Source organism: Pleurodeles waltl, chromosome 8, assembly GCF_031143425.1.
Source record: "Pleurodeles waltl isolate 20211129_DDA chromosome 8, aPleWal1.hap1.20221129, whole genome shotgun sequence".
Classification (NCBI taxonomy): Eukaryota; Metazoa; Chordata; class Amphibia; order Caudata; family Salamandridae; genus Pleurodeles; species Pleurodeles waltl.
Window position 1 is genome coordinate 879511629 of NC_090447.1, and position 18631 is coordinate 879530259.

The window sequence follows — 18631 nt, forward strand, 5'->3', positions numbered from 1 at the left end:
CACTGCAGGTGCAAGTTCCAACTGCCTTTTGAAAGTAGACCATGGAAAGTCATCAGCATCTTCAGAACAATGGTGACTACATCAAGAGGCAGAAAGACAATCACACAAAATGTATTGCATTTTAAGCTATTCAGTGCAACTCCAGATGACTCCTGAGAGCACACAGACCAACTCTCACTAGAAGCTTTATGTGAACAGGGTGCATCCTACCCACCACCAGCTTCCCAGGGAGAAATGTCACTCACCACCTCATCAAACAGTGCATGGGAGTACCGAATCATCTGACTGAGGGAGAACTGGGGACCCTGGAAGGTCCCGCACCGAACAACCTGAACCTTACAGGGGCCACCCCGGGTACAACCTCTGGCGGAACCCGACACCTTCCCAACAGTTCCAGGATTTTGTGATGGACTAGAAGATTCGGGGCAGCAATCTGCTGTGCTCACAACCAGAGACTGTCCTTTAACCCCTTTGCTGCCAGGCCTTTTCCCCCTCAGATGGCAAGCCTTTTTTTGTCTGTTTGAGGCAGTTCGCGCTTAGGCCCTCATAACTTTTAAGCTACCCACGCCAAATTTGTGTCCTTTTTTTCCAACATCCTAGGGATTCTAGAGGTACCCAGACTTTGTGGGTTCCCCTGAAAGAGATAAAATAATTAGCCAAAATACTGCGAAAATTTATTTTTTTTCAAAAAAATGAGGAAAAAGGGCTGCAGAAGAAGGCTTGTGTTTCTTTCCCCTGAAAATGGCATCAACAAAGGGTTTGCAGTGCTAAAATCACCATCTTCTCAGCTTTCAGCAACAGGCAGACTTGAATCAGAACATCCCATTTTTCAACACAATTTTGGCATTTTACTGGGACATACCCCATTTTTAAAAAATGTTGTGCTCTCAGCCTCCTTTCAGTTAGTGACAGAAATGGGTGTGAAACCAATGCTGGATCCCGGAAAGCTAAACATTTCTGAAAAGGAGACAAAATTCTGAATTCAGCAAGGGGTAATTTGTGTAGATCCTACAAGGGTTTCCTACAGAAAATAACAGCTGAAATAAAACAATATTGAAATTGAGGTGAAAAAAAACAGCCATTTTCTCCATGGTTTACTCTGTAACTTTTTCCTGCGATGTCAGATTATTTAAAGCAATATACCGTTACCTCTACTGGACTCTTCTGGTTGCGGGGATATATAGGACTTGTCAAGGTACCTAGAGCCACTAAATGAGCTGCACCTTGCAGTGTGTTTCATTCTATACCGGGTTTACAGCAATTAATTTGCTGAAATATAAAGAGTGAAAAATAGGTATCAAGAAAACCTTTGTATTTCCCAAATGGGCACAAGATAAGGTGTTGACAAGCAGTGGTTATTTGCACATCTCTGAATTCCGGGGTGCCCATACTAGCATGTGAATTACATGGTATTTCTCAAATAGACATCTTTTTTACACACTGTCTTACATTTGGATGGAAAAAATGTAGAGAAAGACAAGGGGCAATAAAACTTGTTTTGCTATTCTATGTTCCCCCAAGTCTCCCGATACAATTGGTACCTCACTTGTGTGGGTAGGCCTAATGCTCGCGACAGGAAACACAACATGGACACTTCACATTTTTACATTGAAATCTGACATGTTTTTTGCAAGGTGCCTGGCTGTAGGTTTTGGGCACTAGCTCAGCCGGCCCCTAGGGAAACATACTAAACCTGCGCATTTTTTAAAACTAGCTACCTAGGGGAATCCAAGATAAGGTGACATGTGGGGCTCTCACCAGGTTCTGTTACCCAGAATCCTTTGCAAACCTCCAAATTTGGCCAAAAAAAACACTTTTTCCTCACATTTCGGTGACAGAAAGTTCTGGAATCTAGGAGGAGCCACAAATTTCCTTCCACCCAGCGTTCCCCCAATCTCCAGATAAAAATGGTAACTCATTTGTGTGGATAGGCGTAGTGCCCGCGAAAGGAAATGCCCCAAATACTATCTGGACACAACAAAATTATCACATACAAAACTACCTGTTTTTGCAGGGGGACTCCTGCGTTTTTGGTCTGGGCTCAGCAGCCATCCAGGGAAACCTACCAAACCTAGACTTTTCTGAAAACTAGACACCCGATGGAGTCTAGGGATGTGTGACTTGCATGGATCCCCCAATGTTTTCTTACCCAGAATCCTCAGCAAACCTCAAATTTAGCTAAAACAAAATCACATTATTCACACATTTCTGTGTGGGATCACTGCACCGGGACAAATTTCCTACCACCCAATGTTCCCCTCAGTCTCCCTGTAAAAATGATACTTCACTTGTGTAGGTGGGCCAACTGCCTGTGACAGGGAAGAGCCAAAAACATGTTGAAATTGAGGGGGAACCAAAGCGGGTCCAAAAGGGCAGTTTGAAAAAAAAAGTGCAGCAGAATTCTATTGGTATAGATGAGACAATGCTGGGTGGTAGGAATTTTGTGGATTCCTGCAGATTCCGGAAGGTTCCATCACAAAAATGTGGGAAAAATGTGTGATTTCCAGCAAAGTTGGAAGTTTGCAGGGCATTGTGGGCAAGAAAATGGTGTGGGGTGCATGTGAAGCACATCACCCTGGAATCACCTAGATGTTTAGTTTTCAGATGTGTCTAGGTCTTGTGGATTTTTCTACATGGCAGCATCCCAAAGTCCAAAAAGTGCAGCCCTCACCATTCCAAGTGGGACGATTTTGAGAGTTAGCTAAGCTCTGATGGCCCAAATGTAAAACCAAAACCCAAAATAATCAATTGTCCTCTTGCTTGCTGTGGGAAAAGATGTTTTAGTGTGCGGGGGAGAGATGAAAGACTGCTACCCCCTTCAGTTGGGGCGGGGGCATAACCAGGCCCATACTGGTTGGTAGCCACCACCCCACATTTTTTTATTTTTTATTCTCTGGCATCTAGTAGACCTTCTCCCCCCCCCCCCGGGGTGTGGATCAGGGGTAATTGTCCCATCTTCTCACTAGTGGGCAGAAAAACATTGGCCCCATTTATTTGTGGTGGGGGTATGGTCATAGCCCCACCCTCTTATTTTGGAAAACAAAATCTTCCCTGGTGTCTGGTGGGCTTTCTGCCCCCCCCCCCATGGGGGCAGATGGGCCTTCCAAAAATAGGCCGATCTGCCCCCAAGGAGGGCAAATATGGCCATCAGTAATGTGCCCCCATGGGGAGCTACCCTTGCCCAAGGGGCTGCCCTCCAAACAAAACATACACACACACACACACCAATCCCTGGTGCCTAAGTGGTTTCTACCCCCCCCCAAGGGGAGCAGAAATGGCCTAAAATAAATCCCCCCCCCCCCCCCCCCCCCCCCCCCCCCCCCAGGGGAGCAACCCTTGCCTTAGGGGTCGCTCCCCTTGCGTGAAATTGGCAAAAAAAAAATCCCTGGTGCCTAGTGGTTTCGGCCCAATAAAAATTGGCTGATCTGCCCCCGAGAGAGGCAGAAATGGTCTAAAATAAATTTGCCCCCCAGGGGAACCACCCTTGCCTATGGGGTTGCTCCCCTTGCATGAAATTGACGCAAAAAAATAAAAATCCCTGGTGTCTAGTGGTACCTAACAAAAATAGGCTAAAAATACCTGGTGTCTAGGGTTTTCTGCGCCCCCCCCACCCCAGGAGCAGATCAGCCGAATTACAATAGGCCGATCTGCCCCAAGGGGGGGCTGAAAAGGCCTGAAAATATTTCCCCTCCTGGGGAGCGGCCGTTGCTCAAGGGGCAGCTCCCTTCATTCAATAATATATTTAAAAAAAAATCCCTGGTGTCTTGTGGTTTTTGCCCCCCTTGGGGGCAGATTGGCCTAATAAAAATAGGCTGATCTGCCCCCAAGAGGGGCAGAAATGGCCTAAAAGTAATTTTGCCCCCCCCGGGGAGTGACCCTTGCCTAAGGGGCCGTTCCTCTCATGGCAATAATCTGAAAAAAAACAACTCCCTGGAGTCTAGTGGGTATTTCTGTGCGATCGGGCAGTAGAAATGCTGAGAAAGACATCAAAGGAAAGGAAAGGTCTTTCCTTTCCTTTGATGCCTTTATCGGCCCCACCACGTGATCGGAGGAGAAATGCAAAAGCATTTCTCCTCTGATCCGCGCTGGAAGAGGGGCAGGTCTCTGATGAGGTCAGCGCACGATCACTCGCTGATATCATCAGACGCCAAGGGGGTGGGGGTGGAAGGGGAAGCGATTCCCCTTCCATCCCTGCAGTGGGGGCGCCAGGCGAGGCTCATGGGGGGAGCACTAGCGCTCCCCCCGGTGAGCCAGTTCAAGAATGTAACTGTTATGTCCTTGGTGCCTCAGTGCCGCAGCCAAGGACGTAACCGTTATGTCCTTGGCTGCCAAGGGGTTAAAAAATATTTCCACCTGCTGTTTGGTTTAAGAGTAAGACTACTGGGGAGGATGTTCTGGACCAGATTTTGTGATATTGCTGGCTAGTAGTTTTTATGTCGAGCGCGCAAGTGCTTTGACCTGTGGTAAGCATTGTGGGCTTTTAATCATGCCTACTGCAAGCCCATCACTTTCACTCATTCGAGGGTTTGCCTTTTCAAAAATCCTTTGTTATCATTGGTAAATACTTTACGTTTATCCCTCCTTGGGGCGGGTATGTAACCGCCTTGCAGACTGCCCCTGTCACATGGATAATTGCATGTTTGCCGATACGTTTGACTGCGAGCAAAATATTTTTCTTTTTGTGTCTCTCCTTCGCGCTCATGGTCATGGCGGCCTTGGTGCTTTGAACCGGCTCGGTTATTGCAACTGTTTTACGTTTCATTTTCAATTTAAGTGGCAAGAAAGTCCAGTTAGGGTTTTACAATGCTAATAGGTAACTCGAACAAATGCAAGACCCATTGCATGTCATAGTTATAATATAGGAGGAATGTAATATTGCAGGACAGTTAGTAGGGTGCTGCGCAAACCCCACCCCGGCCTGAGTTCACCCATTGGTCTCACCCAAGGTCACATGACCAGGGGCATATATAAACGGGCTAGCTACGCAAAGGTAGCTCCGCGCCAGCACAGGAATGGTGTTGCAGTGTCTTTATTCCGCACTAGAGGCCATATTTATACTTTTTGACGCAAAACTGCGCTAACGCAGTTTTGCGTCAAAAAAATTTGCGCCGGCTAACGCCATTCTGAAGCGCCATGCGGGCGCCGTATTTATTCAATGACGTTAGCCGCCGGCGCTGCCTGGTGTGTGTGAAAAAAAATGACGTACACCAGGCAGCGCCGGCGTAGGGGAATATGGAGCTTGGGCGCCAAAAAATGGGGCAAGTCAGGCTGAGGCAAATTTTTCGCCTCAACCCGATTTGCGCCATTTTTTTCGACTCCCAACCCCCATTGAAATGACTCCTGTCTTAGCAAAGATAGGAGTCATGCCCCCTTGCCCAATGGCCATGCCCAGGGGACTTCTGTCCCCTGGGCATGGTCATTGGGCATAGTGGCATGTAGGGGGGCACAAATCAGGCCCCCCTATGCCACAAATTTTTTTTAAAAAAAATACTTACCTGAACTTACCTTAAGTTCCCTGGGATGGGTCCCTCCATCCTTGGGTGTCCTCCTTGGGTGGGCAAGGGTGGCAGGGGGTGTCCCTGGGGGCATGGGAGGGCACCTCTGGGCTCCTTCATAGCCCACAGGTCCCTTAACGCCTGCCTTGTCCAGGCGCTAAAAAACGGCGCAAAAGCGGCTGGACGTCATTTTTTTTGACCCGCCCACTCCCGGGCGGGAATTTTGCCCGGGAGTGTAAATACGACTCACATGCCTCGGAGTCACTTTTTTAGACGGGAACGCCTACCTTGCATATCATTAACGCAAAGTAGGTGTCCACGCTAAAAAATTACGCAAACTCCATGGACTTTGGCGCTAGACGCGTCTAACGCCAAAGTATAAATAGGGAGTTAGTTTTGCGTCAGAATTGCGTCAAAAAAAACTACGCAATTACGGCGCAAACAGAGTATAAATATGCCCCTAGGTGCAGCGTTGTGCTCAGCGCTCCGAGGCTTCACTCACCACGCACCATCCCCGGGCCCTCGGACACAGCAGTCCCCACACTAATTTAGCCACCTTAGTACTGAACGCATGTCAATAAATGAACCGCTAGCAAGTTAGAAACAGTCCCACACCCACTGCCCTAGAGCCCTCTGTAAACCCCTTTCGGCTTTTCTTATTTTCTCTTTACTTCTCCACAGTTGCTATGAAAGGAGCTCAGTTTGTCCGTACAGTAGTGAACATAATACATGAAAAGGCGTTCCCACCTAAGAAAGTTTAGACTCACCCGTGCGCAATCGTTGACGTTTTTCGAAGAGAGATATTATTGTGGCCATATAATGAAAATGTATTTTTAAATAGCTGGTGGCACTGTAAGTGACCCAGTGCTTGTGTCTTGGAGCTCTTATTTTCATAACCAATGCTTAGCATGCCACCTAGTGACACTACAGCAAATTGCTTCTCATAGGTATTAACTCTATGTATAGCTATTTGCAGTTTTATGTAGCGTAGACATAGACCAATAGCATTAGAGGGCTTTGGAAGAGGTCAGATTCGAATAATAGTAAAAAACATACATTTAAGCAAACCAATTCAAAAGCGTCAAAATAGACATGATCCAAGTGTATGTGCCTTTGAATAATGCGGACGATTATAGTGTTAGTCAAATTGTGTTTCAAAAATAAGTATTTTGAGTTCCTTTTTAAAGGTAGCGTGACAGGTGATTGTGTGAAGGACTGGAGGGAGGGAGTTCCCTATGCTTCTTGCTCTTCTAGATAAGGGTGATCCATGTAACGTTCCAGCATGATTGTCTGAGGCTCCGGGAAATGGGATTTCTGCGTTTCACAAACCACGTTGAGCACTCGAGCTCTAGACATTTTCAGTGTTTCAGTCAGCTCTGGGAGAAGAGACATGCAGGGCTTTGTGCGTGACGCAAGCAGTTTTAAATTGCTTAAAACACGTAAGTTGAAAACCTGTGTTTAGCATAATGTGCCGCCCGACTGGTATTTTCCTGCTCCTTTCGGTCATTGCTTCCAGAAATATAATACAACAAGTAACATTACAGCTACACGAAGACAGAACTATTTGCTTGGTCAGTGGTTGTTAGTTGCCTTAGATAAATTAGCAAAAGCAACGGCTTCTTTGTATGTAATGCGACAATACTTCAGTTCTAAATTGATGAGACTGTGAAAGAACTGTAAAAGGCAGTGCAGGGGGAACTGCTGAGGAGTCAAGATTTTTTTCACCCAGGGGACGAGGGCAAAAATAGAGAGCCTGACAGGGACCCGTCTCAGCACCTGCTTTTTTTAGGACTACCGGCGCTGAGCACCAGCAGGACCCGGCCCACTTAAAGCCCTGCCAGTTGGGAAAGAACCGGCACGTTTTTACCTATTTTAGGACTAGTTCTTGTATGAATTGTCTGATGCCCCCAAGTAGCCTGAGGTGGAGCCGAGCACTCTTTGCCATATCAGAGATTTGCCTCTGAAGGTTATGTCAGCCAGCGAGGATAAAGCTCAAAACTTTGACCTTCTCTGTAATGGCCGGTTTGCACGCAGTGCATTACCACCCCAGCTTTACCTATGTTGGGGATCATCCTAACCCCTCTCTTTTGCACTGCTCAACAATTTGGTTGCAATCAGTTTTTCTCAGACTGAGATTTCCCATACCGCCTGACATTCCACCTTTTTTATTTAGTTTTCTTTGTGCAGATTTCTGTTTGTTTTCCTACTCTAGAAGGTCAGGCAGTCTATATTGCAAAGCTTTGGTTTCATGCCATGCCTGTAGTGCCAAAAACCAGAAGTACTGTGATTGATATTTGGGAAGCAGCCATCCCTCCCTGTGTTCTAGTATCATGACAAGGTATCTACTACCTGTCTCTCACTGAGGGCCAGGTGATTCACATCCTACAGGTGATCTCCATTTAATTTTGCATAAAAGGAATCAAGGTTCCGGATCCCTGATACAAAGCATGGTACTTAGCTCCTCAAATTCCACTGTTTTACTAATGGATCCTTTTTATGAAACCCAATCTGCTCGCCTTGATGGAGGTTACACACGTGTGGAGTTGACTTTTACATTTCTTATTCATGTTTACATAATGAAATGCTTAAATATTACTGTTACGGTTTGCTGTTTTTGTGGCACAAGTATACTCTATTTCCTCTTGGAGGCACGACACTGCCAAGTAAAATTCCAGCATATGTCTCCTCTTTAGTTGCGGAAAGCAGTGAGGAGAACCTGTGCCAAGTGAGGCAGGCTTGCACCCACAAGGAAAAACACAAATCTAACAAACCCCCAATGCCAGCTAGACTACCTCCAAGTTATCTGATACACAGGAAGCGTAGGTAAAAAATTTAGTCTGATGCTTTATTTCAGATGCATCATGGTGCAGTTGATTGAATGGTCTTTGTGGTCAGTGACTCGTCCTTCAGACCATTTGAAATAGATTTATGAATGATTTTGTTCCATCTTCTTCCATGTCTCATCAGATCTGAAGGTCACAAGTGAGCCACCAGAACATATCCAGTAAGCTTGCGACAAGTGTATCCCAAAACTTAACATGCCATCAACTCTGATCTTTGTTGCTTGATTCTTTGTCTGCAACAACCTCTTTTGTAAAGGCATTTCCAAATCACAGTGTAAACCAGGACATGACCATTGCAGGTGAGACAGGGACTGACTTTGCTTTGGTGTATTGTGTCCATGTCCTGGCATCAGCCACCTTTCTAAGGTCCTTGAGTATTAAATTTGAAACCTCCACACAATCCTTCTCTGAACTAGTCTGCTCCACAGAGCTCTGGACCTTCTGCTCCAGCAGCCCTTCCAAACTCTGGTGCACTTCCTTGACTGTAACCAAAGTGGCCTACTGCCAAGAAACCAAACTGTGTCGATCGTGATAGAGATGCACTACTAGTACAGATACTAATGGTGGCACTAGCAAATGCCAGGAATCTGCATCACAGGAGGACATAATTCACACCCCCAGCTAAGGTTTTTCAGGTATCGTCCAGTCAGATACATCTCACCAAGGTGTTTAGGACATTTACTCATTAAAGGCTACGTTTGCTTCCCTTCTAAGCCATAGCTCTAAGGTACATGTGATGACAGGGTCACTACTTGTGGAAGACTGCAACGCCTGTGTCTGTCATTTCCAGGTCACTGGACTAAAACTAGACTGTCTTGTTATATCAGGAACCTTCGACCTCAGCAGAGTGTGGTGATTGCAGCCTCCATCTGTAAATGGTGCCTCATGCTCCAGAGAGTTACTGCAAAATATATATTGTTCCACAGGTTTCACAATTGCTCAGAATAATGCCAGTGCCCTTATTTATTGTTAAATGTGTGGATTGTTACCAAACATTTGAAGAGGAGCACACAGGTATGTTTAGCATTGGAAAAGAGCTGCAGCTGGTGATGTCTTGAAACTTCATTGATACTGTTTTTTAGTCGAGGAACATCAGATTCCCTATTTTCAAAGCATGGACAGAGGCTTTGCAAATGACTCATGCGGTACAGGACAAAGATATTGACCTCTCAATCTTTTAAGATGCCTTGACAAATTAGGTACTTCAGTAGTACAAGACAGGAATGTTCACTTGCAAACCACTGCGCTCCTTCTAGATAAGACTGACCAGCCCACAGACATTTGTGAAAGGCCTTCCTGTCATTCAAGGTGAAGGCATGGTTTCTTGCCAAAATATCCACACACTCCAGGTCTCTTGGCTCTCATTTCAGGCCAAGAAAAAGGCCTTTCAGAAGAAAGTGCCCTCCTGTCACATGACTATAACCAAAGTCTGTCTTGATGACTTGCCTGTGACTCAGTGACCTCTGATCTTCCACCTCAAGAAAACCACTCCGTGCTAGTAGGGGAATGTTTTATTCCAATATTGTCAGTGGTTACAGATCATATGGGAATCTTACAGCAACAGCCTCTCCCTCCGGCAGCATGATTCAGAGGCTCCTCTTGCCATGGACCAGGGAACCAGTTTTTTTCTCCATAGTAGCAACATCTATCTTAACTTTGAAGACTGTATCTCTCATTGCCAACATTTGTATACAAAAGCTAACTGTAAGCCTTCTCAGTTCAACTTCCATATACTACCCACATTTCCTGACAAACAGTTGCTTAGGACTTGTGCATTCTTTGTCATAAAAGACGTTCCATCTTTCCATGTTGTTAGTGTTCCATGTGTCCTCCATTCTGTTCTTCGCCACATCCATCTAAAGATGAGGAGAGGCTACCTAGGTGGATCCACTGATCGGACTAAGGAGTAGTCGGGGGATGATCAGACGTTTGCTGAGTTTGCTGGTGTGAAGAAAGGAAAGGTGGTCCAGAAAGAGACCTTTTCCCAAAGAAATGTCTTCTGCATCAAACTGTAATGTGTCCTAGCCACAAAGGATACTGTTGAGGCTTTTGGACTCATTCCATTAGAATAAATGCTGCAACTACTTTGTTTGCTGGGGCATTCTTGGACATCTGCCAGGCAGCCACGTGGGTATCTGTCCATTCTAACACCAAACTCTACTTCATTAATACAGAACTACACAGAAAAGGTCATTTTGCCCACTTGATTTTGCTGGACTTCTTGGTGTAAAGTCCACTCCCTAGACTCACCTCCTTAGAACGGGGCACTGCTTTGACATTGATTGACAATCAATGAATCTGGTTAGAAGTATCAATGAGAAGAATACGATATTTACCAGAACTAGTGGGAACTGCTGATAACTCACTGCTCTCCCACCATCCTGATCTGTGCAGTAGAGTTTTCCAGTGAAAGATCTGTTCTGTCAGCTGTGCATTCTTGGGCTTAGAATGTCTAATGATGAAACTGACGTCACTATGCAGGGGTGGAGCTTTTATGTGGCTGTGTCATCACGTCCGGAGGTAGTGAGTAGGCACAATGAAGGTTGATGGCACCACCTGCCACCAGCACGCAGGAGCTGTTGTAAGAGTTTCCAGAACCATTCTGGTGCTAGAGTAGATTTAAAATTTACGGGTATGAGATTAGATAGAGTATCTACCAGAAAACATGTTACCAAAGTTAAGTTACTTATTCATTTATTCCACCTCACACTTTCATGATTTGGCTATTTATCAGTGATTAGTAGCACCATCTGATTAGGGTTGAAAATTACAGGCTTGCATTATTTTTGTTAAAAGTTACTTTGATTAATGTAAAGCTCTTGAATCGTTCTGTAGTAATGTTTTCATTGGCAAACCATTATTTGTAATCCAAATTTAACATTGCTTAGAGTCTAAAGGGAAACTCCCATCAGAAATTCAAAAGGAAAGCCCGTTGCTGCCTGCCAGTTACAGCTTCTCAACATTCCCCATCCACTATAACTGTCAATGTTGTCAAAGCTAGTTGGAAGGGAAGACCGCCGTGAGCTGTGACGTCACTTGGGATACGCTACTGTCCGTGTCTGACAATGTAGCAGGTCAGAGCAGATTATCCTTCTCAGTGCTTTGGCTCTACTATTGTTTCGCTAGATTTTTTTGTTCTACCTCTTAATATTGTTTTTATAACAACACATGTTAACACACATATTTCATTTGCTTGCTGTGTCTCCTGTTCACCAGCTGATGAGTATGACAAGTTGGATAAATGTGTAGTAGAGTCCCAAGATGAGATTCATGTTTGATGGTTATGTCTAGGGACTTCTGTTGTTGATGCTTAATATTTTGTATTTTGATCCCATCCCACGTGCCCCTCTACACCCTTGCATTCCTGCCAGTTTAGCCCTGATTTGTCCCTTAGAGACATTTCCTTTTTTTTTTTTTTTGCGTTGGACTCCTTTGAAATTTTTTATTTGAATTATGGCTTGAAAGAATTATTGGTTATTTTGTATATCCCATGTTGATTTCTTTACAGCATTTAATTGGATGCTTTATATGTGCAGTTTTGATTGTTTCTGTTGGAACTTTCTGTTGTAAGACTGTCCTTTCATTGTAAAGTCTTACAGCACCTCTGAGCCATGTTCACACTATGTACAACTTCAGAAATACATAAACTTACATAATTCTCCCAAACACTTAGCATTATTATTTATTGGTCTTGATTTGTTTCTTAGCTGACTGTCTACCGTTGATGCCTGTTGTGATTTACTGGATTCTATTGCAGTTATCCAGATATTAAAGCATACAACTCTTAGTCTGTGTTGTTGACTGGGGAGATTTACATTTTCTTTTTAGAGTCAACAAGCAAGAATTGCCACTTTGTACCTTCCTTTGTTTGGGCTGCTAATAGAAAACGTGCAACGGATAAATGTGAAGGAAGTATCCCCCTTTCCAGCAAACCTATCAAATAATGTAAGTGAAGTTTCTTTTTGTTCATGGTCATGTTTGGTGAGCCTATCTCTTGATGGGAAAGTCCTATGAATAGTGATGTGAATGCACAAGTTCAATTTTCAATTGCTCACAAATCGATTGATACTTTCACCACTCAAGATTTAAAAAATCATCTGCAAGAGTAATTTTCATAGAAGTTTTGTGAGTGCTATGGTTTGCAATGTAGCTTTTTAATTGTTTTGAGCCTACTCGTATAGAAATGAAGCATTTGACCTAAAACAACAATCATTGGAGTGCTATGCTAAATATCTCTGCAGGAACTAAAATTAACAGGTCCCTAATAACAAGTAGTCCATTTCCTGCCATAGGTGACCCTTGCACCTAGCCAAGTAAAAACAAATGATGCCAAAATCATGCAGGCTTAATGCCAGTTGCTTAAGTACCAACTGTACAAGTTGCACCTCAAGTCAGATAGTATCCACAAATAACTCATAGATTTCCTTGCATTGTTTCCTCGGTTTGAACCAGTTTGATATTACTATCTTTAGAATAAGCTTTTGATTTCTCGGGTCATCGTTGCATCAGTTCCTTTGGGAATATAAAAATATTTGGTTGTGAAGAACTCTTTCACATACATATGTCATCAGCCACAGAGTGCTTCTGCATTTTAACTGAGTCAGAGGTTGTACCTGTGCTGCTCTTCACTAACTGCTCTTCTCAGCATCTGATAGCTGTTGGATAAGGGGAATGCGCAAAGCCTGAGTTTGATTAGATGGCTGAATGTAACCCTATCGTTTTTCAAGTGTTAGACCAAATGGTCCAGTATGGTCATTATGGTGCCACTTTCTGTTTTTAAGGAACCAAATAACATTGCCTGCATTGTTCTCCAGGTGGATCATTCTTCACTGCACCTTCTAACACATGAATCATTTAACATACAGTGGCATAATGCAGGTAGAACCACATGAAAGAAAAAGACCAAGAGAAAGCACTCGAAATTAATGAGCCCCATGTGATATTAGAAATTGGCAGTGACTATCCAGAAATGTATAACCTTAATCCAGCATTACATATACTTCTGTGACTGCGGTTGGAATTAAGGACCTATAGCCTGGGCCATTGCAGTTCTGTAGCAATGGGGAAACCAAATTATATGGCAGGGTTGATTAAATAATACAACAAGAAAGGTAAATTATGTGATGTATTGCCATATGTTCTGTAGCAGTTTACTGTTTTGCCATTGAACTTGAATTACTACTGACAAGGCAAAATTTCAGCTCATTAGTATTAGTTTAAACACGTGAGAACGCCGGCCCCCCTGCTGCTGGGCGTGGCACACCAATACTACCGTAGGAGTCTTCACCTCACATGTACTGCGGTTCCTTACACACCAGCATTGGCCTTATTGGGCACACTTAGAAATGCACTGCTCACATCTGTGGCGGAGCTGGAAAACTGGCACACTGTCAGGATACACACATTGGGAGATCTGTATGATGCTGGCACACTAACTCCCTTTGCTGTACTGGCAGGGGATTTGGGTCTGTTGCCAGGGCAGTTTCTTCTGTACAACTCCTTGATAACAACACTGATAGTGCTGTGGGGACCTCTCTGCCGAACCACTGATGCACTTGGTGGTACAATACTTAGAAGTCATGGGGTCGAGTAGACATTTAGTGCGCTGGCCTGCCAGCTCTCTACGAACACACACTGCCCCATGTGTGCTGCCCTGCAGGCCAGTTGGGAAGGTGACTTGGCTTGACCCTACACAGACAGAGAATGGGTTTCAGTTTTGGAGGGCCGTACTAGCATATCACGCTATGTGAGATTTCGTCTAATCCAGTTATACATATTGCGCAGAGCCTATCTCACCCCAGCCAAGATCAACCAGTACTCCCATCACGCCGATGCAGCCCGTCCTCGGTGTGCACTGGTGGCTACGGACCTGCTCCACATGTTGTGGTCCTGTCCTTGCTCGCGCTCCTACTGGCAGGGTGTATCGGTTTGGCTTTCTGCATGCATGGCACGTACACCACCGCACACATGGAAAGCATGTATATTGGGCTTGTTCCCTAGAGCTAAAAAGCAAAAAGCGACCACAAGGTTCCTGGACTTAGGCCTTTTGATGGCCAATCACCTTATTATTAGACGGTGGAAATGCCCAGAGTCCCTTGAGGCATGGATGTGGTCTTCTGTGGTGTGGGTGGAGGTGGAGGAGTTGGCACTGCAGAGGTAGGATAACCTAAGGCTACACAAATACCCTTTGTCTTCTGGTTGGGATGAGATGGTGTCTAAATTCATAGCGCTGGAGTGTGGTATCGATGGAGACATCCCGGACCCATGAGCCACACTGAGATACTGCGGTGGTCTGATAGTGTACCTCATACTCAACCAGTGCTCCTGCCACCTGGTCTCCCTCTCTGACATGGTCTGGATGAGACGTACCTGATTTGGGCTTGTGGCTGTACACTGTGGGATATGGCTGGATGGGGCTGGCGGAGACATGTGGGAGGGGATGGGAACATGGGAACTGAGGAAGGCAGACTCAATCTGCGGTTTTGGTTTTGTTGTTAATTGAATTAATATATACCATGACAATGCTGAATCTTTCCTTCTTTGTTGTACAAGATAAAGACAACTGCTCACTAAGGGATCTCTTTGGCCTGACTACTGACCTATACCACAGCATACCCTAGAGTCTGGAGACACATGTACACTCTCGGAGCCGACAAGTTGCTTTGTTTACCTATCCCATCATTAACTGAAGTATGAAACTTTGCAGTAGTATATGCTCAGGTTACATTGAATGTATTCAGGGCTGAGTGCCTGATCCTTCTCTTTTGCAGTTAATATGTACTGATTGTAAATGTCTGAAATTTGAAAAACTAAATAAAAAGATTCAAGTAAAAAAAGAAAATAAATTAGTATTAGTTTAATACCTGACTACATGCAGGAACTAAAAGGCGACCAGTTATCCTATGACAGTGGTCTACCAATTCGCATTACCATGTGTCACTCTTTTTAAGTAACTTTTGATTCATTTTAATAAAAAGCAATTCATGTTTGTTTAAATCTGCAAAGAATGGATTATGGTGTAAATGTTGTAAATCAGTAAGTATGCAGAAAACGCCACTGCCTCAGAATGACATTTTTCCAGCAACCATGTTTATAACTCAGTGTGATGTTGTTAATCGTCAACCTAAGTAAAAAGAAAAATTAAGAACATTGTGTAAAAATGTCATATATATGGCCCATAATTCAGAGGTCATAAAAAAGCGGGCTGTGAGCTGTCTGTATAGCCCTTCCTGATACTGCTCCAGGTCACATTAATATAGAACTTAAAACTGTGCATATGATCTAACCGCATAATTGTTAACTAGCCCATGCGGTTATAACCATGTTTTAATTGTAATTTTTGAATGTTGAGCAAAGCCGTTTATCATATTTGGAATCATGTTAAATAGATAGTACATCCATTAAAAGAAAAGAGAGAATTCCTCCTTACAAAGAGTGACTGCCATACCATAGATTGACAGTTGATGGCAACCTTGTGTGTGTGTGTTTTTTTTTTAACTGTCATATATCACAAACTCAAACAAAGCAAGAGTTCCCGACTACATAATATGAAGTGGGACAGGGAAATGAATGTACAGCGTCCCAAAAATCCCACCTTTGTTAATGGTTCCGAAAAGACAGAATCCCTGAATGAAAAATATTTCAACCCAAAAGTTTCAATATATATTCACACTTATATATTTCATATCAATAACTATATTCTACAATATATAATTTCATTTATTTAGATATTATTATATATATACATATTATACACAACTTCCCATATCTCCTGGGACAAAATAAAATAAAGAGCTCCCATACACACACAGACACACTCATACAACACTATGCAATTAAAAAGCATATATATTCGATGGCATGTGTAGCTGCAGATACACATGCTGTGCATTATCCTGCCATCTAGTGTTGGGCTCGGGAGTGTAACAAGTTGTTTTTCTTCAAAAAAAGTATTTTCGAGTCACGAGACCGAGGGACTCCTCCCTTTCGGCTCCATTGCGCATGGGCGTCAACTCCATCTTAGATTGTTTTCTTTCCGCCATCGGGTTCGGACCTGTTCCTCTTCGCTCCGTATTTTGGTTCGGAAAAGTTAGTTAGTTATTGGAATATTCGACGGTATTGTTCGCACTCGGTACCGGTTTAGTGTTAGCACATCGACACCGAAGAAAGAAGCGCTCCGGCGGCCCTTCAGGGCTTCCGCTCTCCACCGGGGCCTGGTCGGCCCGACCGCGTCCATCTTCAAACCTCATGGACCGGACCCCCTTCCGTTTCTGCCCAACTGCCACGCAAAGTATCCTTATACAGACCAACACTTGGTCTGTAATCTGTGTTTGTCTCCTGAACACAGGGAGGATACTTGCGAGGCCTGTCAGCAATTTCGATCCAAGAAAACACTACGAGATCGAAGAGCTCGAAGACTCCAGATGGCGTCGACACCGGCCGAGAACATCAACGTCGAGGAAGAGGAGAGATTCTCCATTCGAGATTCGGACTCGGACGAGTCCGAAAGTGAGCAGCCGAAGACGCAGCAAACCGTGAGTAAACCAGCCCTGGCAAAGACTCACTCGAAGATAATGAAGGCCAAGGGGATGCCACCGCCAACAGGCCATGGCTTAACCCGAAAACACGGTGACCAAACATCGGCACCGAAAAAGGCCTCCCACCAGCCAAAGACATCCGACTCCGGTCGAGATACCGGCTCTGACACAACTCGGCACCGAGAGTTCGGCACCCCGAAAGTCAAAAAGGCTTCTTTGGAGCCGAAAAAGACTGTCCAAAAAGCTTTGGTGCCGAAACATGCAGCCTCGGAGCCGAAACAGGGCTCCTATACAGAAGAGCACGGCCTTTCAACACAATTACAAGAACACAGATTTGAACAAGAACTGGGCATGGGAGAGCCATACCATACCCAGAGGAGGTTGCATATACAAAAGGACACAGGGAAAATTCAAACTCTTCCCCCAATAAAGATCAAACGCAAGCTCGCATTCCAAGAAACTGAAATGCAGCCAAAAGCGAAAGTGGCTAAAGAGAAAACACCACCAAGGTTCTCCCCACAGCAATCTCCATTACATTTACCACATCTGTCCCCGGTAGCAACCCCACCATTGATGCAGTCGCCAACACACACGGGGATGACTCAAGATGACCCGGATGCATGGGACCTGTATGATGCACCGGTCTCAGACAATAGTCCCGATTGCTACCCGGCAAGGCCGTCACCACCTGAGGACAGCACTGCATACATGCAGGTGGTTTCAAAGGCAGCTACATTCCATAATGTAGCAATGCATGCAGAGCCCATAGAGGATGACTTTTTGTTCAACACCTTGTCATCTACTCACAGCCAATTCCAAAGCTTGCCAATGCTGCCAGGCATGTTAAAACACGCCAAACAAGTGTTTCAGGACCCAGTAAAAGGCAGAGCCATCACGCCTAGGGTGGAGAAGAAATATAAACCTCCCCCAACTAACCCTATATTTATCACACAACAATTAACGCCTGATTCGGTGGTAGTGGGAGCAGCCCGGAAAAGGGCAAACTCCCAAACCTCAGGAGATGCACCACCGCCCGACAAGGAAAGTCGGAAATTCGATGCAGCAGGCAAGAGGGTGGCAACACAGGCAGCCAATCAATGGCGGATTGCCAATTCTCAAGTTCTACTGGCTCGATACGACAAGGCACATTGGGATGAAATGCAACATCTCATTCGGCACCGTCACAAAGAGTTCCAGAATCGTGCCCAACAGGTTGTTGAGGAGGGCCAAACTATCTCTAACAACCAAATAAGGTCGGCTATGGACTCAGCAGACACGGCGGCAAGGACAGTGAACACGGCAGTAACCATTCGTAGACACGCATGGTTACGTAACTCCGGATTTAAGCCAGAAATCCAGCAGGCTGTGCTGAATATGCCTTTCAACGAACAACAATTGTTTGGGCCGGAGGTGGATACGGCAATAGAAAAACTGAAAAAAGACACGGACACGGCCAAAGCCATGGGCGCGCTCTACTCCCCACAGAGCAGAGGCACTTTTAGGAAGCCGCACTTTAAAGGGGGGTTTCGTGCCCATACCACAGAGCCTTCCACCTCACAAGTCAGACCCACTTATCAGGGCCAGTATCAGAGAGGAGGGTTTCGACGACAATATAGAGGTGGAAGAGGGAAATTCCAGAGCCCAAAAACCCCACAAACCAAACAGTGACTTCAATGTCACAAACCCCCACCACGCAACACCAGTGGGGGGGGGGAGACTTACCGCATATTACCACAACTGGGAACACATAACTACA

General features: G+C 44.8%; 1 protein-coding gene across 9 annotated transcripts in view; it reads left to right on the top strand.

Annotated features, from left to right (window-relative positions):
* The window catches only part of DOCK9 (dedicator of cytokinesis 9), a 989328-nt gene that overhangs the window by 656443 nt on the left and 314254 nt on the right, over window positions 1–18631 (top strand). For all 9 annotated transcript variants that reach the window (XR_011194943.1, XM_069205169.1, XM_069205175.1 and 6 more), the window contains exon 32: window positions 12167–12283. Coding sequence is in view for 8 of the 9 variants with exons in the window: in XM_069205169.1 (XP_069061270.1) it covers window positions 12167–12283 (117 nt within the window). In the remaining variant the exon portion in view is untranslated. The remainder of the gene's footprint in view (window positions 1–12166; window positions 12284–18631) is intronic.